This window comes from Moschus berezovskii, chromosome 5, assembly GCF_049115385.1.
Source record: "Moschus berezovskii isolate FMDL1 chromosome 5, NW_MosBer_1.0, whole genome shotgun sequence".
NCBI lineage: Eukaryota > Metazoa > Chordata > Mammalia > Artiodactyla > Moschidae > Moschus > Moschus berezovskii.
Window position 1 is genome coordinate 95558830 of NC_142464.1, and position 26572 is coordinate 95585401.

At 40.4% G+C, this 26572-nt stretch overlaps 1 protein-coding gene across 1 annotated transcript; it reads right to left on the reverse strand.

The window, feature by feature from the left end:
* Positions 1-977: 977 nt before the first annotated feature.
* On the reverse strand, positions 978-21319 carry GRSF1 (G-rich RNA sequence binding factor 1). The gene is made up of 10 exons (XM_055434674.2): positions 20864-21319; positions 18108-18264; positions 16859-17014; positions 16335-16478; positions 14158-14293; positions 12386-12570; positions 11369-11490; positions 10091-10226; positions 9667-9742; positions 978-5124 (listed from the first exon to the last, which is right to left on the reverse strand). The coding sequence occupies exons 1-9, from the start codon at positions 21224-21226 to the stop codon at positions 9693-9695; spliced, it is 1449 nt and encodes a 482-aa protein (XP_055290649.1). The 5' UTR covers positions 21227-21319; the 3' UTR covers positions 978-5124; positions 9667-9692.
* Positions 21320-26572: the final 5253 nt, after the last annotated feature.

A 26572-nucleotide genomic window follows, 5' to 3' on the forward strand; every position in this document is an offset into this window, starting at 1 on the left:
TGAAAAATTAAACTATAGCATATTCATACAGTGGAATACTACTCAGCAATGAAAAGGAACAAAGAGCTGACACACAAAGGTGAATCTCAACAAATGCAGAGTGGGAGAAATTTACATAAGAATACATAATGATTCCATTTACAGGTGAAACTATGGTGAAAACAAAATCCTAACCAGAAAGGATGGAGGAGGAACAGGGACTGCAGAAATGTTCTGATGTGATGGAAATGCTCCATAGCTTGTAAGGGGTGTGGGTTACAGAGTTACATATCAACACTCATCACAGTAACATTTGTTCACTTCACTGTACATTTAACCCCAAGAATAAGAAGTCTACTTAATAATACGGATGCTACAAAGCTTAAGATTCAAGTATAGATGTCTATAACTTGGACATACATAAACAAAATGCATTGATGGATGCATAAATACATGAAGAAAATATGGTAAAATGTTACTTGCAAAATCTAGATGGTAGTATGTATAGGCATTCAATTTTTCCAAATATTTGAAGTTTTTATTAAAATTTGTTATTAAAACATGTTGCAGAGGAAAAAGAGACATAATAACCATTGCAGGGTATGGACTGTTGCTTAGATCCTGATTCAAATATACTTTTTAAGAAGTTATTTGATAAGAAATTAGTATTTTTAGGAGTAATGGTTATTTTTTAAATTTTTCTGGGTTGAGCAGCATGTGGGATCCTAGTTCCCTGACCAGAGCTTGAACCCACCCACCCTGAATTGGAAGCACAAGCCTTAAGCCAAGAAAGTCCCTAAAATCCTTTTTAAAAATAAATATAGGATATACATATATCCAGAAAAAATGATGGTATCTTGAATGTTTTAAAATTAATGAGGATAAGTAGATGCGGATTATAAGAGAAAAATAAATATGGGGAGAGGCCATGAAGACAAATTCATACAAAAGAAAATCCAAAAGCCCTTAAACATGAAGAAATTCTACAATGTAAGAGAATACCATTATGTATTTTTAACCTTGGCAGAGTGGCAAAGAGTAGATTGCTAATACACTGTGTTAGGGGGTTGTGGAGAAATGGGGACTTGCATTGCTGGTGCAAACTAAGAAAAAACAAGCTATAGATAGAAACTGAATTTTAGATATAAGTTTACAAGTGCACAGGCTCTGACCATTTATCCTATAGAGAAATTTATGCATGTACAAAATGATCTAAATTTATACAAGGTAATTCATTCCAGCATTAAAATAGCAAACGACTATAAACAACTTACACGTTCATCAGTAATGACAGGTTAAATTATAAATTACATCCACACTGTATAACCATTTTAAAAAATGAGAAAGGATTTTATGTACCAATATAAAATATTTAAGATGTATTAAATGGGAAAAAAAGGTAAAGAATAGTATACTATACTTTTAAAATAAATGAAAATGCCAATATTTACCTATTATACAGTAAAATCACTGGAAGTTTACATTAGAAAATATAACCATGGTGACATGGTTGCCTGAGAAGAGGAACTAGGTGGTTGAAGTATAGGATGGAAGGAGACTGTTCACTGATACCCTTTCATATCTCTTGAATTTTATTTCCTTCAAAAAGTAAAAACACAAAATTTTTTAATTATCCTATTTATTCTTGTATTATCAAGGTTTTAGAACCAAATTAAATCTTCGTATAGTCCTCTTCCTAAAATTCAGTAAGGAAACTACCCAACTAAAAAACTGGGCAAAAGATCTGAACAGACAATTCACCAAAGACTACATGCCCATGCAAATGTATATAAGGATGTCTATATCTTACGCAATTTATGGACCTTCAAATTAAAAGTAAATATCACTGCCCACCTATTAGAATAGCTAAAATTCAAAACACTGACACCACCAAATGCTGGCAAGGATGAGTTGCTACAGGAATTCTTATTCATTCCTGGTGGAAATGCAAAATGGTACAACCATCTTGGAAGACATTTTGGCAGGTTTTCACAAAACTAAACATAGTGTTACCATATGATCCAGCAATCACACTCCTTGGTATTTACCCAAATGAGCTCAAATCTTATGTATACACAAAAAACCTACACACAAATGTTTATAGCAGCTTTATTCCCTTAGTACAAACTTCAGAGATTTATTTTCTAATCTGCTGAATTCAGGCAAGGAAAATGTATTCCTTCTACATTAGAGCAATTTTTTTTTTCCTAAACTGCTGAAACTTAGGCACTTTACTGCTGAGATATACCATTCTACTAATTCAGGTCCTATCAACTGAATGTCAACCCTTTCACTTAATTTAGGGAAAATTCTCAAAGTAACAGTATGTTTTAAATTATAATAGGATGTAACCCAGAAAAAAATCCCCCAAATGAGAACCTGCTAAGGCAGGGGGTCTCCAACCCCTGGGTCACAGAGCACTCCGATTAGGAATTAAGCCACAGAGCAGGAGGTGAGCAGAAGGCAGGCAAGCAAACAAGAAAAGCTTCATCTGCATTACAGCCATTCCTCTTTGCTCACAGTACCACCTGAGCTCTGCCTCCTATCAGATCAGCTGCAGCATAATAAATGCAATGCCCCTGAATCATTATGAAACCATCTGTGGAAAAATTGTTCCACAAAACCGGTCTCTGGTGCCAAAAAAGTTGCAGACCATTGTGCTAAGGGACTGTAGGACAGAGGATGACAATAGAGCATGTTAACTAATAATTAGTAGGGTCACTTCCTCACAATGTCACATAGATGGCAGTGGCTTTCTCCTGGTTCTTCCTGGCCACACTGGAGAAATACTGAGGATTCAGAGTCTTTCACTCCATAGTGGGTTCAGTCTCCCTCCGCACCTAGCAGAAGCCTCTCACCCAGAAACAGAGGGACAAACAAAATGGTTCTGCTTCACTCGCTGCTAACAGTGAGTATATCAGATCAGAACACAGTCTTCAGCAATTTTCCCCTTGATATCTATATGCTCCTTATCAGTATCCCCCCTTGAAATTCTTTTGAGCGGGCCAAAGGATACAGGTAAACCTCGACACATCCAATCCCACTATTTTTGACACCCTTACCACAGAGATTATAAAGACACAAAGGACCCAAAGACAAGAGCAAATTCACTGCCACTATTTCTTTCAAAAGAAAATGATGCACAAACCAGTTTTGTCACATTTGGGGGGGTGGGGGTGGGAATATGTCTTTAGATTGGATAAAAATAAAAATTATTTTTATTCTATTATGTGCTTTTCTTCTCTTTCCTGTACTACATTTGCCTTGTCACTACATTTGCCTTGTCACTTACTAACACAAATTATAAGCAATAACCTATTAAAGGGAGTATTGGACAGTATTACATAAATTCATGAGATGACTTCCCAAGAATGCACACCGGTTTTTGAGAACTCGGCCACTAGTACAGTAAGAAGATATACCCCTTCAAGCTTACCCACCACAGAACATCTTAATGCTTTAACTCTCATTCGTTTCTAAGAGTTGTACAGAGAAAGAAAATATCATATTCTAATAGCTCATACAGCTACAGACACCAGTTCACATAGTTCAGTACACTCAACCACGTGTGAAAATACATTTCTATCTAGGTAGTAAGTAACATGGAAGATGTTAAGCTGGTTGATTGAATCACATTCTTATAGGATGATAAAAACAAACACAACTAAAAATTAACCATTTCTTCTTATATTAATATACCAGGACTTGATGTAACAAAAATATATTAGGTTGATTCACACACTCCAAAATAAATACTCTTAGGTAATCTTCAGCCTGAAACAAGTCTTCATTTATTGACTACTTACAGTATAGCGATTTCATCTTAGCTGGTATTCGAAGATGGTTATGTTTTAAGTGAGAGAAGACATAATCTCTCTTTCAGATACCACCTCTCAGAAATCTGGGCTAATTCAACTTTAAGAACTAGAATTGTATCTCCTGGTAACCACGTAACAGTTGTCACCCTGAGAACAGGAACAAGGCAAAGAAACTATACAGAACTTTATTCTCCTACACAGGTACACATAAAGTTAGTTTATTAATGACTACAGTTTGAAGCCAGCCATTTGATCCAGTATTTAAATAACAAGCTGTTTAATATTAAAGCAGAAGGTACTGCCACAATGTGACAGAAATACAGCTTTACCATAAACCTTTCACACAATTAAACATTAAATGCTATTTTTATTTAAGCAAGGCACCCCTACTTGTTCTAAAATATGAGATGTGCTACCCCACTGAAAAAGCAAATGAGGAGACAAGATTTTTTTCCTACCTAGAGCTGGTTTAAATTCAAGTGAAGCCATTAATGTCCTTACAAGTCAGGACTGTTATGACATGTCACTTCACAGTTCTTAGACTAACACACACCTTAAGGTTTACCCAAAAATCAAAACAAGATGATTGGGGTGAGGGGGGAGCAGGGATGAGAAAGAGATGGGTCAGACAACTTTAAGTTGAGACTATAATTCCCTCCTTAATTATACAGGCACCAATATTAAATGCCTTTAGCACAAGGCTGAAAAAGGCAAAACATTTCTAAAGACAAAAAACTGCCAAATTATTGTCATTTACACTCACTAACGTGGTTTTTTGTTTAATTTTTGTTTAATTCCTACCCCATCTAAGTAATCAAACACATCTAAAATTAAAATAACTGTGAAACTATAATGGTTCAAGGGCCTGAAACCTTTCCTTGCTTTGGTGAGTATTTGGCTAAAATAAATCAGTATTTTATTCCATGAAAAGTTTTATATTGTATCTCTTAATTCATAGGCAAAAACCAAAAACCTCAAATGGATAATTTTTTAAATGGGAGAAAGATTTTAAAAGACGGTGCTGAATAAAAATATGTAGCCTTCTGGGTCACAAATCATCTATGAAAACAAACTGTAATTATATAAAATAAAAACCAGATTTTTAAACCAGATCCTGGACAATTTAAATAAAAAAAAAATAAATTTGAGGTTTGTATCATAATCCTAAACTGAATCTTTTTCTCTGAACAGTCCACTATGGAATTTTTCATTTAAGCAATTAACCCAAAATCTTGAAATCGCTTCTCTAGCAGTTGCTGCTAAAAAACTGGAACTTTAGATCCCAAGTCCAAGAAAGACGTGCAAATGAAATGCTTCTTGCTTCATCCTGAAAAAAAAAAAAAAGTTGCACATTTTTACTCAAACTAAAAAATTGCTGCACATATTCCCATATCATTTAAAACTACAAATTCAATACTTTTTTTTTTCTGATTTACTGCAAGTTATCTAACAAACAATTAAGGTAAAGAAAATTAGTTAGGCATGAGTGTTTGCAGCCTGGTAGGAAGATAGCAGATTTTCAAGGTTGAACCCAAAATACATTTTACACAGATTTTAGCTAATGTAAATATATTTAAGGGGGGATTTTATATCCAAAATGTGGGATTTTTATATCCAACTGTGGGATTTTATATCCAAAAATGGCCTATGACTACAGTAAAGAAATGCCCCATGTGTTTTCAAGAAACCATTACAGTTAAATGTTTTAAAGGAACGCACCACTACATGTAGAAAAAGGATCACAGTACATTAATTATGGGGGAAAAGATACCACACAGCACTGAGTCAGGGAAGCAACATCAAAACATATTTACTTGATTTGTAACAGATAAAACTCTATGAAATCTATGTACTCCCTAGGAAAACAATTTTTATGACACCATTTTAGGAAAAGAAGCAGTAGTACATTCAGTTCAGTTCAGTTCAGTCGCTCAGTCGTATCCGACTCTTTGCGACCCCATGAATCACAGCACGCCAGGCCTCCCTGTCCATCACCAACTCCCGGAGTTCACTCAAACTCACGTCCATCAAGTCGGTGATGCCATCCAGCCATCTCATTCTCTGTCGTCCCCTTCTCCTTCCACCCCCAATGCCTCCCAGCATCAGAGTCTTTTCCAGTGAGTCAACTTGTCACATGAGGTGGCCAAAGGAATGGAGTTTCAGCTTCAACATCAGTCTTTCCAACGAATACTCAGGACTGATCTCCTTTAGGATGGACTGGTTGGATCTCCTTGCAGTCCAAGGGACTCTCAAGTCTTCTCCAACACCACAGCTCAAAAGCACAATTCTTCAGTGCTCAGCTTTCTTTATGGTCCAACTCTCACATCCATACATGACCACTGGAAAAACCACAGCTTTGACTGTACAGACCTTTGTTGCCAAAGTAATGTCTCTGCTTTTGAATATGCTGTCTAGGTTGGTCATTGCTTTTCTTGCAAGGAGCAAGCGTCTTGTAATTTCATAGCTGCAGTCACCATCTGCAGTGATTTTGGAGCCCAAGAAAATAAAGTCTGTCACTGTTTCCATTGTTTCCCCATCTATTTGCCATGAAGTGATAGGACCAGATGCCAGGATTTTAGTTTTCTGAATATTGAGTTTTAAGCCAGCTTTTTTCACTCTCCTTTCAATTTCATCAAGAGGCTCTTTAGTTCTTCACTTTCTGCTACAAGGGTGGCGTCATCTGCATATCTGAGGTTATTGATATTTCTCCCAGCAATCTTGATTCCAGATTGTGCTTCATCCAGTCCAGCATTTCGCATGATGTACTCTGTATAGAAGTTAAATAAGCAGGGTGACAATATACAGTTTTGAAGTACTCCTTTCTCAATTTTGAACCAGTCTGTCGTTCCATGTCCAGTTCTAACTGTTGCTTCCTGACCTGCATACAGATTTCTCAAAGAGGCAAGTAAGGTGGTCTGGTATTCCCATCTCTAAGAATTTTCCAGTTTGTTGTGATCCACAGTCAAAGGCTTTGGCGTAGTCAATAAAGTGGAAGTAGATGTTTTTCTGGAACTCTCTTGCTTTCTCGATGATCCAATGGATGTTGGCAATTTGATCTTTGGTTCCTCTACCTTTTCTAAATCCAGCTTGGACATCTGGAAGTTCATGGTTCACATACTGGTGAAGCCTTGCTTGGAGAACTTTGAGCATTACTTTACTAGCGTATGAGATGAGTCCAATTGTGTGGTAATGAGAACATTGTTTGTTTGGCATCACCTTGCTTAGGGATTGGAATGAAAACTGACCTTGTCCAGTCCTGTGGCCACTGCTGAGTTTTCCACATTTGCTTCCATATTTGACATGGATATGCTGATATATCCCCTTGAGTGCAGCACTTTCACAGCATCATCTTTCAGGATTTGAAATAGCTCAACTGAAATTCCATCACCTTCACTAGTTTTGTTTGTAGTGACACTTCCTAAGGCCCACCTGACTTCGCATTCTAGGATATCTGGCTCTAGGTGAATAATCACACCATCATGGTTATCTGGGTCATGAAGATATTTTTTTGTACAGTTCTTCCACGTATTCTTGCCACCTCTTCTTAGTATCTTCTGCTACTGTTAGGTCCAGATCGTTCCTGTCCTTTATTGTGCCCATCTTTGCATGAAATGTTCCCTTGGTATCTCTAATTTTTTTGAAGAGATCTCTAGTCTTTCCCATTCTGTCGTCTTCCTCTATTTCTTTACACCGATCACTTAGGAAGGCTTTCTTACCTCCCCTTGCTATTCTGTGGAACTCTGCATTCAAATGGGTATATCTTTCCTTTTCTCCTTCGCCTTTCGCTTCTTTTCTTAGCTATTTGTAAGACCTCCTCAAACAACCATTTTGCCTTTTGGCATTTATTTTTCTTGGTGATGGTCTTGATCATTGCCTCCTGTACAATGTTATAAACCTCTGTCCATAGTTCTTCAGGCACTCTGTCTTATCAGATCTAAACCCTTGAATCTGTTTCTTCCCTTGTGTAATCACAAGGGATTTAAGTCATACCTGAATGGTCTAGTTGTTTTCCCTACTTTCTTCAATTTAAGTCTGAATCTGGCAATAAGGAGTTCATGACCTTAGCCACAGTCAGCTTCTGATCTTGTTTTCACTAACTGTATAGAGCTTCTCCATCTTGGCTGCAAAGAATCAACCTGATTTCAGTACTGACCATCTGGTGATGTCCATGGTAGAGTTTTCTCGTGTTGTTGGAAGAGGGTGTTTGCTAGGACCAGTGCGTTCTCTTGGCAAAATTCTGTTAGCCTTTGTCCTGCTTCATTTTGTACTCCAAAGCTAAATTTGACTGTTACTCCAGGTATCTCTTGCCTTTCTACTTTTGCATTCCACTCCCCTATGATGAAAAGAACATCTTTTCTGGGCGTTAGTTCTAGAAGGTCTTATAGGTCTTCATAGAACCATTCAACTTCAGCTTCTTCAGTATTACTGTTTGGGCACAAACCTGGATTACTGTCATATTGAATAGCTTGCCTTGGAAACAAACAAGAGATCATTCTGTCATTTTTGAGACTGCACCCCAGAATTGCATTTCAGACTCTTCTGTCGACTATAAGGGCTATTTCATTTCTTCTAAGGGATTCTTGCCCACAGTAGTAGATACAATGGTTCGGTTCAGTTCAGTTACTCAGTCGTGTCCAACTCTTTGCGACTCCATGGACTGCAGCACGCCAGGCCTCCCTGTCCATCACCAACTCCTGAAATTTACCCAAACTCACGTCCATTGAGTCAGTGATGCCATCCAACCATCTCATCCTCTGTCATCCCCTTCTCCTCCTGCCTTCAATCTTTTCAAGCATCAGGGTGTTTTCAAATAAGTCAGCTCTTCGCATCAGGTGGCCAAAGTATTGGAGTTTCAACTTCAACATCAGTCCTTCCAATGAATACTCAGGACTGATCTCCTTTAGGATGGACTGGTTGGATCTCCTTCCAGTCCAAAGGACTCTCAAGAGTCTTCTCCAACACCACAGTTCAAAAGCATCAATTCTTCAGCACTCAGTTTTCTTTATAGTCCAACTCTCATACTCATACATGAGTACTGGAGTTAAATTCACCCATCCCAGTCCATTTTAGCTCACTGATTCCTAAAATGTTGATGTTCACTCTTGCCATCTCCTGTTTGACCACTTCCAATTGACCTTGATTCATTGACCTAACATTCCAGGTTCTTATGCTATATAGTTCTTTACAGTATCAGACTTTACTTCCACCTCCAGTCACATCAACTACTGGGTGTTGTTTTTGCTTTGGGTCTGGTCTCTTCATTCTTTCTCAAGTTATTTCTTCACTCTTCTCCAGCAGCATACCAGGCATCTACCAACCTGGGGAATTCATCTTTCAGTATTATTATCTTTTTGCCTTTTCATACTGTTCATGGGGTTCTCAAGGCAATACTGAAGTGGTTTGCCATTTACTTCTCCAGCAGACCACATTTTGTCAGAACTCTCCACCATGACCCATCCATTTTGCACGGCCCTATAAGGCAAGGCAAGGCTCATAGTTTCACTGAGTTAGACTAGGCTGTACCTTAGAACTAAGAAATGTGAGTTAATTTTTTAGGAAGACAAGCTAATACGAAGCACGTTTTCAGTGTATTATAATATACAGCTACTAAATGTGAAAAGTTCTTTTTAGGCACAGAGCATGATGAATGCTGGGAGAGATGCAAAGAGTTTCTAATAGGAAAATAAAGCCACTGTACAATCATAATGAATTCTATTTCCCAGGAGAATTTTTCTTATAAAGGTGAGGATTCAATCATGATTAGTTTGATCTTTATTAAAAAGAATGGTTTTACATATTACAAATTAGTGAGTTAATTATTAATTTATCAACTGAAAATAATTTCCACAATTCTACCTCTTAAATTTACCTTATTATCTGGAATCCTCTGAAGTTTTATTTTCCTTTCGGACATGAATTCAGGAACAATTCAATATACCTATGGTCTGAGAATAACATAAAAGGGTCCATTTTTAAAAAGTTACAAAGGCAGAAGTAATATTACAGCCATTTTTTTGAGTTTAGCCAGCAACTCAAACCCTCTGTCCCATCCTTTCCTTAGTTAAAAAGTAAAACAAAACAAAAATAACCCTCCTAACTCTGGATAGAAATATTCAGAATAGTAAATAGACAAATAAATGCTTCTCATTATCAGGTGGAGTTTCGTCTTCTTTACATTTATTTAATAGTATTAGCAGAGTACAGTTCCCCCGTGAAAGACTTCTGGTAAACTCTACAACAGAGAAAGGGATTTGTTGTCAAAATTGATAACAAAAATCATGGGCAGCACTTACGAACATGGGACCGATCCTTGAGCATAGCTGCAACAGCATCCTCATGGGTATCGAAGTGCACATCAGCTTCTCCAGTGGCCTTCCCACTGGAACTGTATTCCATGGTGATTCTAACAGGCTTCAATGGAGCAAAAAACTAAACAAACAAAGGGAGCCAAAAGGAACATAATGTTACTAGGTCTAATTTCTAGAAGTCTGGTGGCCCTGCACTTTTCTTTCAGACTCTAATTCATATATCTTATAAATTTATTTTTAGGAAATCTCTTTAAGTAACTATGTAATTACACATCTACCACTTCTTTTGGCTCTTCTGATCTTAGAACTCAAGGTTATATTTCAAATATCTGTTCACAGAGAACTTATACTATAAATACAATGATATACAAAGTTTTCAAACTTTCCTTTACACCAAGGACTACTTTTATTATTCCTCCCACATACATCCTTCTGTGTTTCTAAAAAAAATCACCCATCAAAAATACTTCATTTTTTAATAATCATTCATTTTTACCATGTTTTAATCAGATATGCAGCTGATAATCATTTTCTTACCAACACCACCTAAACAGAGCTACCACACTGAGTGGTTAATAATCCAAGCCAAAGCAACAGAAAGCAATTTTTTAATGAGACTGTGCAACCTTTATTTGGGTAAAGATATGATTTCTATTAGGTTTTTTGAAATAATGAAGACAATTCTGATGCCCCACTGCTAACTGAAGGCCCCAGCTTTGGATCTACCTTAAGTACATATCCTCAAGTCAGAAAATCAGTAAGTACTTTGTTGTTTCATATCTTTTCATTTCATATAGTATCTATCACAAAATAAAAATATTTTAAAAATTTCTTTTCTCAAAAATTAGGGAACCTGGATGCAAGGTAAAGCTCCAGGCATTTAGGAGAGGTAAATTCATGTCTAGTAGATAATTACAATGTGACAAAAGCTCTGAGTCTTTTTAAACTCAAAAATTAATTGACTGAACTAATTTAGAAAAAACCAAGCTTTTTTATTTTGAATACTAAACCTATACCATATTATTCTACATCTGCAAAATCGTTTTATCCATTATATATAATGACTTTAAAATGTAATAAAACCCACACTTCTCAGACAATGAAAATAAAACAAGCTTCCAGAGTCATGGAGATGCCACCTTGCTGTCCAAAGATACTACAGAATCACTGTTATTTTTCTTCTCTACCTTCCCAAAATAGAAGTTAAAAACTTCAAAACTGTTGTTCAAAGCTACTGAGATTGGATATCTTACTGCCACACACATTTATAATGTCTTGGGCATTGGCTTGGAAAGGCAATCCTCTCATGTGGACAAAATGTAGTGAAGACGTAGTTCCAAAATCAACAGCCTCCGGAAGCTTTTCTGACATCTCCTTAGGCAATTCTGAGAAGTGGAACAAAAAGCACTGTCAATAACATCAAAGCTTCAGAGTTATTAGCAGATAGCAATTATGAATGACTTTAATTTCAAAATCCTTAATTCCTCTTCAAATAGTATGGAAGAGGGCTTCCATTTTAAAAGCCAATCATCTGAAATTTCCCCCACCTAACAGATATCACCTGAACACTTACAAGGATTTAGTGTCTCAAACCATTACCAGATTATAAAGAACGTATCTTTCTCTAACAACAAAGAGAAGGAAAAACAATTATGAATGAAAAATAAAGGCAAGAAATTTCCTGGGTTATAATCACTTAAAAAAAATTAATATAGTAATGGGATATTTCTAGGGCACAAACTTAGAACATATTTATCAAACTTCCAAGTTTCTAAACACTGTTGTGGGATTAAGAATCAAAGGAATAATACTGAGGCAGACAACATTCCTTCCTTTGTCAACAATCCTGCTCTCTTACAAACATCTTTTCCCAACTTAAGTTTAAAATGCTGACAAACTTACTTCTTTTTGCTATATAAGTAAAACCTGGCTTTTGACACAGACTCTACAAAAAAATAAGTAAAGTTTTTAAAAACCTGTATCTTCGGCCTGTATAGTCAACCCTTCATACCCTGTATGTGGAACCTCTGGGTACAGAGGGCTGACTTGAGCATTCATAGGTTCTGGTATCCACGACGAGTCCTGGACCCAACCCCCTGTGAATACTGAGGGAAGACTGTGTGTTCACAGTACACACTACACTCAGATACATATTAAATATTTAACTCAATACCCTTTATCCTATACTCTTACAACATGGTCATAAAACAGGTTTTTTTTAACAAGTATCAAAACATACAAGGCAGACCCAATGAGTTTCAATAAGAGGCAAGTCCTTACCTATTTCCTTCTCACTTTCAAAAGCTGTCATGGGTCGGATATCCTCATTTACTTCATGCTCTTCAAAGACCATTTCTGGCTCAGTTATATATTTAGCAGTGGGAGAAGATGCTATTTTCTTTCCCTTATGAGAACCAACGTGTGTTCGAACTTCATTCCTTCTGCTTGGAAATATCTCTATATATCTATGTCAAAAAAACAGTGAATATGTGCAAATGGTACAAATTAACTTCATAGTGAACTCTTTTAAAATCAAATATGCATATATATTTCCAAAGGTCAACAAACATGGGTGTCCAAAGATAACAGGTGGGGAGAAAAGTAAGAATGGACATAAGACATTAGCCCATGAAAAAGTACTCTCAACAGACCAGGTCAATGATTTAATCCTCCACAAGATAACAGTTTTCTCTTACCAATGTTTTCTACCCCATTTCACTTCACAAGGACAAACATGCAAAGGTCAACTGTATATATAAAAAGAATCTGTTAATAAAGGTTTTGTTATTTTTTTAATACAGTTGATTAATAATCTCTTGAGGTCTTACAAATCATTTCTGTGAAAATTCATCATATCTGCCAAGACATTAAAAGTCACTGTATATGAGGAGCTAACTTGCCTCAGGACTAACTAGAGGCTAAGGAGAATTCATAAACTAAATGTCAGTTCTAACTTGCTTTCTGTATTGCTGTGGAACTATTAAATTCAAGCTTCTGGAACCAGTTTCCTTTTCCTGAACAACGCTTTTCCAAATTAGGTTATCAAGCTCAAATGATAGGAGTCATTTGCATTTACAGACCTAGACTGGCAACATTTCTTAAATTTACTAAGGAGATTTATTGTGCTCATGCTTAGTTGTGTCCAGCTCTCTGTGACTGCATGGACTCTAGCCTACCAGGTTCCTGTCCATGGAATTTTCCAGGCAATACTGGAGTGGGTTGCCTATTTCCTACTCCAGCATGGACCTTCCCAACCCAGGGATCGAACCCGCATCCCTTGCATTGGTAGGCAGATTCTTTACCGCTGAGCACCTGGGAAGCCTCTACAGGGTATTCATATCAAAACGTTAACCTGAATAAATCCAAGATTTTAACATCTAGATATCAGAAAACAACACTGGATACAAAGGAGTAAGTTAAAGGACACCATGAGGAAGCAAAAATATAAATATAGAATGTGAGACACTATACAGGACCACTGACTCAATTTCTTCAAAAGCCAACTGGATTTTAAAAGTGGGGGTGGGGGGTGAGGTGAATTCCCTGGTGGTCAAGTGGCTAGGACTCAGGGCTTTTATTGCCATGGGCGTGGGTTCAATCCCTAATTGGGGAACATAGATCCCACAAGCTATGTGGCATGGCCTAATGGGGAAAAAAAATATAAAAAAGAGAAGGGAATAAAAAAGGAAAGGGCATTCGCTCAAACTTAATGGAACTGGAAGCGTAATAATCAAATGCAACGTGTGGACCATGTCTAGATTTTGGTGGGGAAAAAGAACGCAACTAGAAAAGGACACTTTGGGTATAAAGAGGAAAATGTGATTATGGACTGGCATTAGATAACAAATATTGAGAGCATATTAAAAAAAAAGACATAAACTGAAGAAACAGATGCAGCAAATATAATAAATGTTAACAAGTTACTCATCTAAGTGATGGACATTTGACAGCTCATGTCTGTATTGAAATAATTTTACAGTCATGTTACACTGTGTTTATCAAAATGACCCAATGTTTGATCTTTCTACATCATTACTATCTGCTTCACTCACCGGTTGCCAATTTCTTCCCTGTGTTTCAAAAGGGCTTGGCTGGCCATTTCTGGTTCTTCAAACTGCACATAGGCTTCTCCTGTTTTTCTTCTCCCTCTATAATCCATGACAAAAGTAATGTCTACTATATTCAGTCCTAGGTGTCGAAAAATCATTACAAATTAGTGCTGCTAACAGGAGCTTTTACTCTTACGACTTAATACATTCAATTACATGCTAAGAATTTCTTTTTCAATTTTATTAGTAAAATTGTGCAGCTAGTTTGCCAGTCTCAAAGCCTATACCTGGCTAATGGGAAGAAAATTATTATGCAGTCAAAAGCCAGTAACACCCACCTATTCCCAGAATGTTTAGGGTCCAAGTAGTCCATCTAAAACACACAACTTTTTTCTTTTTTGCCATTAATTACACATTAGGTGAAATAGAAATTTAGACTAACATCACTGCTGATGCATATCTTACTGCTAAGAATTAGATAATAATGCTTTTAAATCATATAAATTGCTGTTAGACAAATACAGCCACTTTTATGAAAGAATGTTTCCCTCATAGAAAAAAATTAAAACTTCACATGAAATCACTTTTAAATATGACACCCTCAAAGAAAAGCATGATAGGTCAAAATACTTATATAATCTACAAATATTGGAACTCCAAATGAAGACTTCTCCCCTAAACAAGTGGGCCTTAGAAAAGCATCACTATCAACAAAGCTGGTGGAGGTGATGGAATTCCAGTTGAGCTATTTCAAATCCTATAAGATGATGTTGTGAAAGTGCTGCACTCAATATGCCAGCAAATTTGGAAAACGCAGCGGTGGCCTCAGCACTGGAAAAGGTCAGTCTTCATTCCAATCCCAAAGAAAGGCAATGTCAAAGAATGCTCAAACTACCGCACAATTGCACTCATCTCACACGCTAGTAAAGTCATGCTCAAAATTCTCCAAGCCAGGCTTCAACAGTATGTGAGCCATGAACTTCCAGATGTTCAAGCTAGTTTTAGAAAAGGCAGAGGAACCAGAGATCAAATTGCCAACATCTGCTGGATCATCAAAAAAGCAAGAGTTACAGAAAAACATCTATTCCTGCTTCACTGACTACGCCAAAGCCTTTGACTGTGTGGATCACAATAAACTGTTGCAAATTCTTAGAGATGGGAATACTAGACCACCTGACCTGTCTCTTGAGAAACCTGTATGCAGGTCAGGAAGCAACAGTTAGAACTGGACATGGAACAACAGACTGGTTCCAAACAGGAAAAGGAGTACGACAAGGCTGCATATTGTCACCCTGCTTATTTAACTTATATGCAGAGTACATCATGACAAATCCTGGGCTGGAAGAAGCACAAGCTGGAATCAAGACTGCCAGGAGAAATATCAATAACCTCAGATATGCAAATGACACCACCCATATGGCATAAAGAGAAGAACTAAAGAGCCTTTTGATGAAAGTGAAAGAGGAGAGTGAAAAAGTTAGCAGCTTAAAGCTCAACATTCAGAAAACATATCATGGCATCTGGTCCCATCACTTCATGGCAAATAGATGGGGAAACAGTGAAAACAGTGGCAGACTTCCTGAATATTCTTTGGAAGGACTGATGCTGAAGCTTAAACTCCAATACTTTGGCCACCTGATGTGAAGGACTGACTCATCTGAAATGACTGTGATGCTGGGAAAGACTGAAGGCGGGAGGAGAAAGGGACCACAGAGGATGAGATGGTTGGATGGCACCACCGACTCAATGGACATGATTTTGAATAAACTCTGTGAGTTGGTGATGGTCAGAGAGGCCTGGTGTGCGGCAGTCCATGGGGCTGCAAAGAGTCAGACACGACTTAGCAACTGAACACAACGGAACTGACTGACTAGGAATACGTTCACCTAAGATAAAAGGAAACAAAGGAGGGAGACGACTATTGCTATTGTTTAGTCACTTAGTCGTGTCCAACTTTTCGTGACTCCATGGGCTCTAGCCTGCCAGGCTCCCCTGATTATGGGATTTCCCAGGCAAGAATAGTGAAGTGGATTATCACTTCCTTCTCCAAGGGATCTTCCTGACCCAGGGACTGAACTCAAGTCTCCTGCACTGGCAGGTGGATTCTTTAACACTAAGCTACTGGGGAAGCCTGGAGGAAGATGATATGAGGTCCCAAACATGATATAACTAAAAAGCACCTGCAAAGAAATCTACGATGTCTTTCTCGTTGCAACTATAAGGAAGTCCTCTTAAGCGAACCACGCCATCATTTACCACAGGTGCAGATTTGACATGCAGGCTCTTCATTAAGGCATCCACATCTTCATTGTTTATCTCATAGACTAAGCAAAAGAACAAAAAAGGTACGTAAAATTTATATAACACAGAATCCATTAAAAAATAATCACACTGGGTAGATTATATAAGAATCTAAAAACATATGTATTAATGCTTCTCTGGTGAAATAATAAATGACATTTTCAGATGTTTACCGTAAGCCAGCTGTAACATCACATCAGGGGTAAACTTTGTCAATATTCTCATTTTACAGACAAGAAACAGAGATTATTTTTGGCTTCATTTTCCCACTTCGGAAAAGGGTTATTCATAGTATCTAACTACTTCACTATTAATAATGTTTAACATAGGATCAAATGAAACTGCCTTGAAAAGTACAGTCTAATGTAATGATTCCAAAAAGCAACACTGTGACTTCACGTACCTTCCACATACCGCTGCCCCATGTACATGCGGTGTTTTTCTAAGGCTTTTTGCACATCCTGCTCTGACTCCATTTCAATTAAGGCATCACCCCTTCGTTTCCCATCTCTATTTAAGAGGAAGTGAATTCCATTCTCACCATTGCGAATTCTGCAGTCTGAAAGTTTGTGAGTAAAATCAATCAAAACCAGAAATCAAAGTTTTAGCTCAATCATATCAATACAAGTAATTAGATGTGCAATCTTCCAACAACAAAATGAAGCAGGATCCAAACTGCCCACCATTTCCCTTACACAAATCCTCAGCACCAAAGGCATCCAAATGCTAATGCTTAAATGTTCCATGTGGAAAAGATAAGCAAACCTTAGCACATAAGTTTATGATCTCATGATCAGTACAAAATGTGATTAACATGTCCTTCCAAATGTTTCTACAATTGGTTTGACATCATTCAAGCAATTAAAATATGGTTAGGTTTATGCATAAGTGTCTTCTTTGTTATGACCATATCCATAAGAACTCTAAAATATCTATCAGAATAATTTTGCAACATAATTTAACTTTTCCTCTTTTTCATTACCAAAGAAAAGACATCCCAAACTGCACACTCCTTATATTGGGAGCAAGTTGAAGATGTAAATACAATGCACATCAGGTACTTAATATAGTATTACATGTTCATTTAACATGTAACATTTAAGTCAGCCTCTTCTAGAAGCCTCTTAAGAAGCAGGAAAATTAAAAATCACAGGAAGATACAAAAGCTTAAAATCAACCATAAATACATAAACCTTCAAACATGTTATTAAGGGAACAACAACAACAAATATATGTTACACAAAGAGCCACTCAAATATATTCTCACTATTTCCACTAACAGCTTATGCACACATTAAAACTTCTGCGAAAACTGGTTTCATACCACACAGTTTTAACAGTAAAATTTTTGCTATATTTAAGGTACTTAAATCTGGTATAAATGACAAATAATACATACGATGTCCTCAGAATGTGACAATTTCCATCCATCAAATAAGATGTCTACAGCATAGTCTAACTTGGATTTTATGGGACTACCTTTTACGCAGATGAAATTATGACTTTTTCACCGGCCACACCATATGGCATGTGGGATCTCAGTCCCCCTCATCAAGGATCAAACCTGTGCCCCTGCAGTGGAAGCAGAGTCTAAACCACTGGATTGCAGTGGAGTCCCAAAATTACATCTTTAAAACATACATAAAATATACCTGAGAAAAAGCTAAGCACATCTTCTACAGTGCACGACCATGGCAATCCTTGAGCTCGAATGAGATAAACATCATCCACTTCCTCTCCCAACTTGGACGGAGGCAATTCATACTCAGGGAGAGGTGGAAGGTCCTCCAGGTAGGTAGTTTTGGATTCCTTCCAAGAGAAATGAAGAATTGCAGAAATATTTCTTGAACACGTACTTAGCAGACGTTAATTTCTACAAAAACACTGAATGTTATTCTTTAGGGACAATTAGTTATTTCAGAGGCAAGGAAAATTCACAAATCCAACTCATCATGTTCTGGCTTACATTGCACATCCCAAAGCAAAAAGCATATACAGCCTAATGGCTTGGCAGAACATAAATTTTATTCCAGGCTTGTTTTTAAATTTATCAATCTCAAATTACACCTAATTGTGTTTTAGTTAAGGCGAGACAAGAGAGGTCCCTTCAATTTGACAAATATATAAACACCTCTTAACCACAATAGGCCATAACTAGGCCTCCATCTCAAAAAGCTTACCATGTAGCATAGGACAAGGACACAGACAAGATGTTTTAAGTATTATAGTTACGATAAAAGATATTACAGAAATTGAAAACAGAGCACAAACAAAAGAATCAAGACAAGATATGAGATGAGCACTAAAGGAAAGCTAGAATTCTGAGAGCAATATATAAAGGCCAGACAGTCCAGTCTGAGAAGTAAGGGGAACAAACAGTAGGAACAGAAGCCCATTTGCAAAACAGCAATAATTGCATTTGGCTAAACTGCAGGGTGCAATTAGGAGCCAAAGAAGATGAGCTGGCAAAAGGAACTGGGTACCACACAGCAGAGGGACTTGAGTGTTAAGCTCAGTGTGTGTCCTTAAACTGCTAGGCAAAGGGGAGCTAATAAAAGACATTTAGGAGTGTATAAATCAACAAGTCAGCAGGATGCTTGCGAAGATTAACCTGTCAACTGGTATGTCAGGTCAACTGAATAAGGAAAAGATCATTAATCACAAAAGCAGTAGTGTGAGGTAACTGGAGCTTGAGACACATCCAAAAAACTCTATTTTACCAGACTAAACAAAAAGTGGAACATAACAAGGTTCTAACAAGCACCACAACCTTAACTAGGGAAGACAACTCAGGTTTTAAGACTTGCACTCTGCCAGGCTAAGGAAACAGATTCCTTTGTACCATCCTACCATTTACACAAAAACCTGTCTAATTTTAAGAAGTGAATGATAAATGTAAACGTCTAGCAGAGGCCTGCTGCTGCTGCTAAGTCGCTTCAGTCGTGTCCGACTCTGTGCGACCCCATAGACAGCAGCCCAACAGGCTCCTCTGTCCCTGGGATTCTCCAGGCAAGAGTACTGGAGTGGGTTACCACTGCCTTCTCCGAGCACAGGCCTAATACTTATTTAATAAGTATGCAACAAGCACTACTATTATCAACAAGGGAAGACAGGCTTTAAGTCAAGTGACAAGCACTCTACTGAAAAGAGATACTTCACTTTTTTACGTTCCTGTCATTTTCACGAAGATGTACACATAATTTTAAGGAATCAATAATGCAAGCACAGTATAATACTAGTAAAGGCTCAACACGTATCATTATATTAGCCAAATTCACAGAAAAAAAAATCAGAAAAAGAGAACAGCCAGGTCACAAAGACATACTATTTTCTTTTAATCAAAACAAGATTCCCCATTTTCCCAGAATTCCATAAGCATCACAAGCTTTTACAAAAAAGGGCAGCAAAAACTATTGGGCCCGGATTCAAATCCATTAGCTCAGCCACTGGCAGAGAGCAGCCATGCTATGCTGATCAGCTTCCCAGTTCCCTAAGTTCAAGGAGAAGCACAAACTGAATTAGGATAAATATGACCCAAGGCATCAGCAACATGGTAGTCAAAAAAGTGTGCTGACATTTCCCAGACGCCACGTTAACAAGCAGAAGGAAAGCTTCCTATGAGGCATAAAATATCTGCAATCCGTACACACTCACTAAAAAAAAAGCAAGTAAATTACTGTAGACTCACTCCTGGGTCCCCAAGTCACCATCAGCCCCAGACGCCTCCTCTCCTCGCCCCCCCTCCCCCCATGTCGGTCTCCAAGCTGTCCTTCCCACAGGCGGTGACCCACGTTCCTAAAGGACCTTCCGTCAGAAGAGGCGGAGGTGACCTTCAGTAACTGGGGCAACCCGCCTTTCCCCCGGGACTCGAGAGCGAGGACAGCGCCGGGGACCAGCCTGCTTCTGCCCCCCACCCCCCAGCAACCCAGCCCACGCGAGTGCAGGAAGCTTCGCACAGCGGACCGCGAGGTGCGCCGAGGGCCGCCCAGGCCTAGTGCTCGGGCGACACGGAAAGTCCCGACCCTCCGGGGGTCCAGCCTCCCAACTTCACGACCGGGGGGTGGGGCGGGAAGCGACAGGGATGCGCGGCGGGGACGGAGACCGCCTCACAAAACCTACCATAGGCCGGCGGGGAGCAAGGCCTCAACATTCACCCCCAGTCACACTTACACTGCCCAACCGACCCCAGACTCAAGAGGAGAACAAAAACAAGGAGAAAACCCGAGGCCGGGGAAAGCGTCCCTTGTTCTGGGGCCCAATAGGAGGACGGGGCGGGCGGGGGTGCGAGCGGAAGGGGGTGCGGCGCGTGCCGCGGAGCCCCGCGCGCGCCGGCGAGACGCACGCCGAGGGGCGCGGGCGCGCGGCCGCGGGAGGGTCCGGCGCGCGGCCCTTCTCGGCGCCCACGTACCTGGCTGTAGCCCCGCGCCGGGCCCGCCGCCGCCGCCGCCGCCGCCAGGGACTGCGGCAGCAGGGGGGCGCGCAGGGCCGGGTACGACGCGGCGGCCGCGGCGGCGGCGGACGCGGCCGCGGCGGGAGGGCCCGCCAGCCTCCCGGCGGTCACAGGCCCACTCTGGAAGCCCCGCGTCTGGGAGGCGGCAGCCGCGGCGGCCCCGAGCAGCAGCAGCAGGCGGCGGCGGCCCGAGACTCCCGAGGGAAAGGAGCCGGCGGTCGAGTAGAAGGGCAGGCAGGCGGCGCCGGTGCGCCGGCAGCTGCTGCAGTTGCAGCCGCAGCCCCGGAGCAGCGCCCCGAGCACCCAGCGCGTCCCGGCCATGGACTCCGGAGGCGGCGCGGGGCCTGCAGGCGGCTGCGGCGGCAGCGCCAGCGGAGAGGAAGTGGAATCCAGGGCCGGGGAGGGGTGGCCAGGCACATGCGCCGCCGGCTCCGGGGGGCAGCGGCGAGGCGGGAGGAGGCGGGGGAGAGCGCGCGGCTCCGCCCGGTCTCCGCCCTCGAGGCGTGGCTGCCCTCGGGTAGGGCGGGGCCGGGGACCGGTAAGACCGGCCGACGGTTCTTTCACTTTGTGGAAACTGAGGCTTGAAGAGGACTTCCGGTTTTGAGAGGGCTGCTCCCTGGAGACGCCCGACGCCGGGCGCCTTCTCCCGCCTCGTGAGGTGAGGGGCCAAAGCGCCTCTTCTGGAGGAGATTGTGATACTCTGGTGATACTTGATGATGCCGGCGGCGATTTAATAACGCTCCCCCACCGCCCGCCCAGCTTGGGTTTTGTGCGGAAAGCCAACTTTATTAGTAATAAAATGAAATCTGTAGATAGGTATATGTTAATTGCGTATATAGATATTCTTCCGGTGTTGGAAAATTCACTCCAGGCCACTTAGCTTTTATGGACGACCCACATTAATACCTGTTTTTGTTAGCAGAAAGCTGTGATTTTTTTTTTAACTTTTATGTGAAAAGACGAAAATTGAAAATAACAGCGTTTGTTTTGCAGCAGCCTTGGTAGAGGCTGAGGTGGCATCACCACGCTTTCTCTGGGGAAACTACTCAACATCTCCCTGCCATAGCTTTGAACTGCGTCTTTGAGCGTCTGTGCTTTATTGCCTTAGCAAGATGTGTGCTGGGGTAATTGTTTGCTCCCTTTATGCCATTTTGGCTTCCAGCAGGTTTCATAGGAACGCTCTGCTTTCGAGTGAAACGTGTGTAACAGATCAGAGGGTCCCCTGAAGATTCGGCGTCTTCACGAATAGACAAGCAGAGGTTTGCGAAGGGCTGCTTGTTCTGTTTTCTTCCTGGGGCCAGAACCCCCTCGGGTTTTGTGTTTTGTTTTTCTTAATCCCAAATAATGCTTTTAATTATTTAGCCTCTTACAGTACTCACATAACAGAAACTGACAAATCCGTGATGTTTAGTTGCTAAGGCCTGTCCAGACTCTTGACATGCCATGGACTATAGCCCATCAGGCTCCTCTGTCCGTGTAATTTCCTAAGCAAGCGTCCCAGGTTTTAGTAGGCAAAAAAAAAAAAAAAAGAATTCAGAGAGTAAAAAAGCTAAAATTTTAAAACTTTGTTGTGGAAAATCTCAAAAGTGTGATAAATTTCTAGACTTTCAGAAATTAGCAACATTTTTCATTCTTGTTTCATCTGCCTTCACCACCACTCCCAACTTTTTTTTCTTAACTGTAATGTTTTAAAGCAAACTCCAAAGATCATGTCATCACCCTTTCAGTATTCATCTTAAACTGATGACTTAGGAAAAAATGACATTCATATTCAGTTCAGTTCAATTCAGTTCAGTCGCTCAGTCGTGTCTGACTCTTTGCGACCCCATGAATCACAGCACGCCAGGTCTCCCTGCCCATCACTAACTCCCGGAGTTCACTGAAACTCATGTCCATAGAGTCAGTGATGCCATCAAGCCATCTCATTCTCTGTCGTTCCCGTCTCCTCCCGCCCCCTACCTTTCCCAGCATCAGATTCTTTTCCAGTGAGTCAACTCGTCACATGAGGTGGCCAAAGTACTGGAGTTTCAGCTTTAGCATCAGTCTTTCCAATGAACACCCAGGATTGATCTCCTTTAGAATGGACTGGTTGGATCTCCTTGCAGTCCAAGGGACTCTCAAGAGTCTTCTCCAGCACCACAGTTCAAAAGCATCAATTCTTCAGCGATCAGCTTTCTTCACAGTCCAACTCTCACATCCATACATGACCACTGGAGAAACCATAGCCTTGACTAGACAGACCTTGGTTGGCAAAGTAATGTCTCTGCTTTTTAACATTCATATTAGTTGCATTAAAAAACAAAATTCAACAGAGTATAAAGATCTTCCTGGCTTTTAATAATTCATGAATTGGGCAGCATCCCATCTAGCAGGTAAAAAGGAGCTCCCAGGAGCTGTACAAAATGACTTTTCTAGGCAGAAGAGGGCAGGACAGAGAAATTATACTAGCAAAAAGTGGATTGGTTATGTCAAGGCCTCTTTCCTTTAGCGGGTAGTTGGGGTCTATCAGGAAGATTATATCCCTCGTGGGGACAAGGTAATTCCTGGCTGACTCATTTAAGATTCTATTTCTGGGAAAGCAGAAAATGTGAGGCTTAGCATAAGTGACTCCATTTTGGCCCTGTTGTCTTGTTTTTAATAGTAGATGTAAAGTTTCAAGATTATTGCATTTAAAGTTTAAGTTGTTTACTCTGGCCTACGTTTAGCGGGAAGTTCAGTGTTTCCTAGAAAACCCTTTCCTCACCAAAAACAAAAGTGAACAGAAAAAAGTCTGATTGGCTTGGTGCTATGGACCTGGAGTATCAAAGAGAAGAGAACGTCTTCTACAACATTCAGGAATCCTAGAGATTGTCTTTTCTTAGATCTCCCATTCAAGAAGGAAAATGGGTTAGCCCTTCTTGACAGATTATCACTACTACAAATCACAATATGTGGACATGTTAGGGATTCTGCTCATATTTAGTCTTGCCTTCATCTTCTTTTCATTTATTTTTGGTTGTGCTGAGTCTTCATTGCTGCATGGCTTTATCTCACAGCAAGCAAGGGCACTCTCTAGTTGCAGTGTGCTGGCTTCTCATTGCCATGGCTTCTCTTGTTGCTCAGCCCGGGCTCTTGGGCACACAGGCTTCAGTAGTTGTGGCTCCCAGGCTCTAGAGCACAGGCTCTATAGTTGTGGTACATAGGCTTTGTTACTCTGTAGCATGTGGGGTCTTCCCGGTTCAGGGATCAAACCTGTGTCTCCTGAATTGGCAGGCAGCTTCTTTATTGTTTGAACTACTAGGGAAGTCCAAGGTAGTGAAGGAAATATAGGTCAAAAGTGGGCTATGTTTTGCTTTGTTTACAGGATTAAGTTGCGTGAGAGTAATGTTGAAATAATGATGGGAAAGGAGGCTGGTGATAAAAATTTAGTTGTGTAACTAGAAGAAAGTAGGCGTAATTGGTGTGGGGGGTCCTAGAAAGGTGAAAGAGGAGAGGCATCCAAGCTCAGATGTAGAGATTAAATAGGAGAGAGCTCTAGCACCTTGCCTATGATAATTTAATCATAAAGCATACGAACATATTCTTCTAGTATGGTTATTTAGCACTTACTACAGAAGGAAATGGCAACCCACTCCAGTACTCTTGCCTGGAAAATCCCAGGGACAGGGGAGCCTGGTGGGCTGCCATCTATGGGGTCGCACAGAGTCGGACACGACTGACGTGACTTAGCAGCAGCAGCAGTAGCAGCAGTACTAAATGGGCTTCCCTTGTGGCTCAGCTGGTAAAGAATCTGTCTGCAATGCGGGAGACCTGGTTTCAATCCCTGGGTTGGGAAGATCCCTTGGAGAAGGGAAAGGCTACCCACTCCAGTATTCTGGCCTGGAGAATTCCATGGACTATGTAGTCCATGAGATTGTAAAGAGTCAGACACGACTGAGTGACTTTCACTTTCACTTTGCACTTTCACAGTACTAAATGGGCTTCCCTGGTGGCTCAGATGGTAAAGGATCTGCCTGCAGCAGGAGACCCAGGTTTGATCCCTGGGTCAGGAAGATCCCCTGGAGAAGGGAATGGCCACCCACTCCATTATTCTTGCCTGGAGAATCTCAGGGACAAAGGAGCCTGGTGGGCTATAGTCCATGGGGCTGCAAAGAGTCGGACACAACTGAGTGACTAAGCACGGCACAGCACAGCACTGACAGGGTGTCAGCCTGCTTCTCTGACAAGAATTTCAGAGGTAGAACTAGTTTAAATTGGTAGAAAGATACACTCTGGATTTGGGGGAAAGTAAGGAAAAGGAATGAGAAAAACAACCGCCTCCCATCAGTAGGAAAGTCTTCAAAAGAAACCCCCTTGGCTCTAAAGGGTGCATTATTAGGAGCTGGGAAAGGAGCTGGAAGGGGACAATTGTTCTGATTACTAACAAATAAATGAAGGGACTCATTTTATTGTCTGTGCCCTTCAATTCCAAAAGGTGAACATACTTTTCTTCTGATATGCAATGAAGTTGAGTTAATCTCAAAGGATCCCACCCCACAGCTGCCTTTGCATTTGAAAGAAACAAAAAATCATGAACCATGGATGTCAATAAGCCTAGGGTGGCAAAAGGAAAAGGAATTGAAGTCAAGTACCATAAAGAAACAGTGCCCATTTGTGTAACCTGTGATTAAGGTGCTATTCATCATCCAAGATTAAAGGAAGTTTATTACATTGAGTAGATACAAAAGAACTTCAGGAATTGAAGCTACCAGTTACTTCGAAGGAAAGACAAAGGTGTATTTTATCACCACTATCACTGCTTCATTCTTTTATCTGACAGGAAAAACTGATCCGCTGGATCCACAAGTTCAAAGATTTGTTTTAGATGCAATGATGTGTTTCTTAGGTTAGCTTTGTCATTTGGTTTATATTCACATTAATAAGACCATCAGTTCAGTTCAGTCGCTCAGTTGTGTCCAACTCTTTGTGACCCCGTGGACTGCAGCATGCCAGGCTTGCCTGTCCATCACCAATAAGACCATGGTAACCGATTTTTCGGAGAAGGCAATGGCAAGCCACTCCAGTACTGTTGCCTAGAAAATTCCAAGGATGGAGCAGCCTGGTAGGCTGCAGTCCATGGGGTCGCTAAGGGTCGGACACGACTGAGCGACTTCACTTTCACTTTTCACTTTCACACATTGGAGAAGGAAATGGCAACCCACTCCAGTGTTCTTGCCTGGAGAATCCCAGAGACGGGGGAGCCTGGTGGGCTTCCGTCTATGGGGTCACACAGAGTCGGACACGACTGAAGTGACTTAGCAGCAGCAGTAGCAACTGATTTTTATCTTTTCCGTAGATTGCATTTGGATAATCGCTCTGTGACAGAGTAAAAATAATAATAATGATTGACACATGACTGACCAATAAACCTCCAAATACTGCAGCTTCTTCACTTATTAAAATTAGCCTGTTAAAATTTAAGTATCTGGGAAAGAGAATAGCTGATTCATTGTTTAAAGGAAATATACAGTCAAGAAATAGTAATTTTTTAAAAAAAAGATTATATTAGTAGTCCATTTTTTCCCATGGCAAATATTTTTAAATTAACAAGACTGGAAGCCAGAGTCAGGATGTAGTGAGGACCACTGTCAGGCCATAGAAAGGAAAAGAGGTAGGATGTAGTGAAGACCAGTATCAGGCCATAGAGAG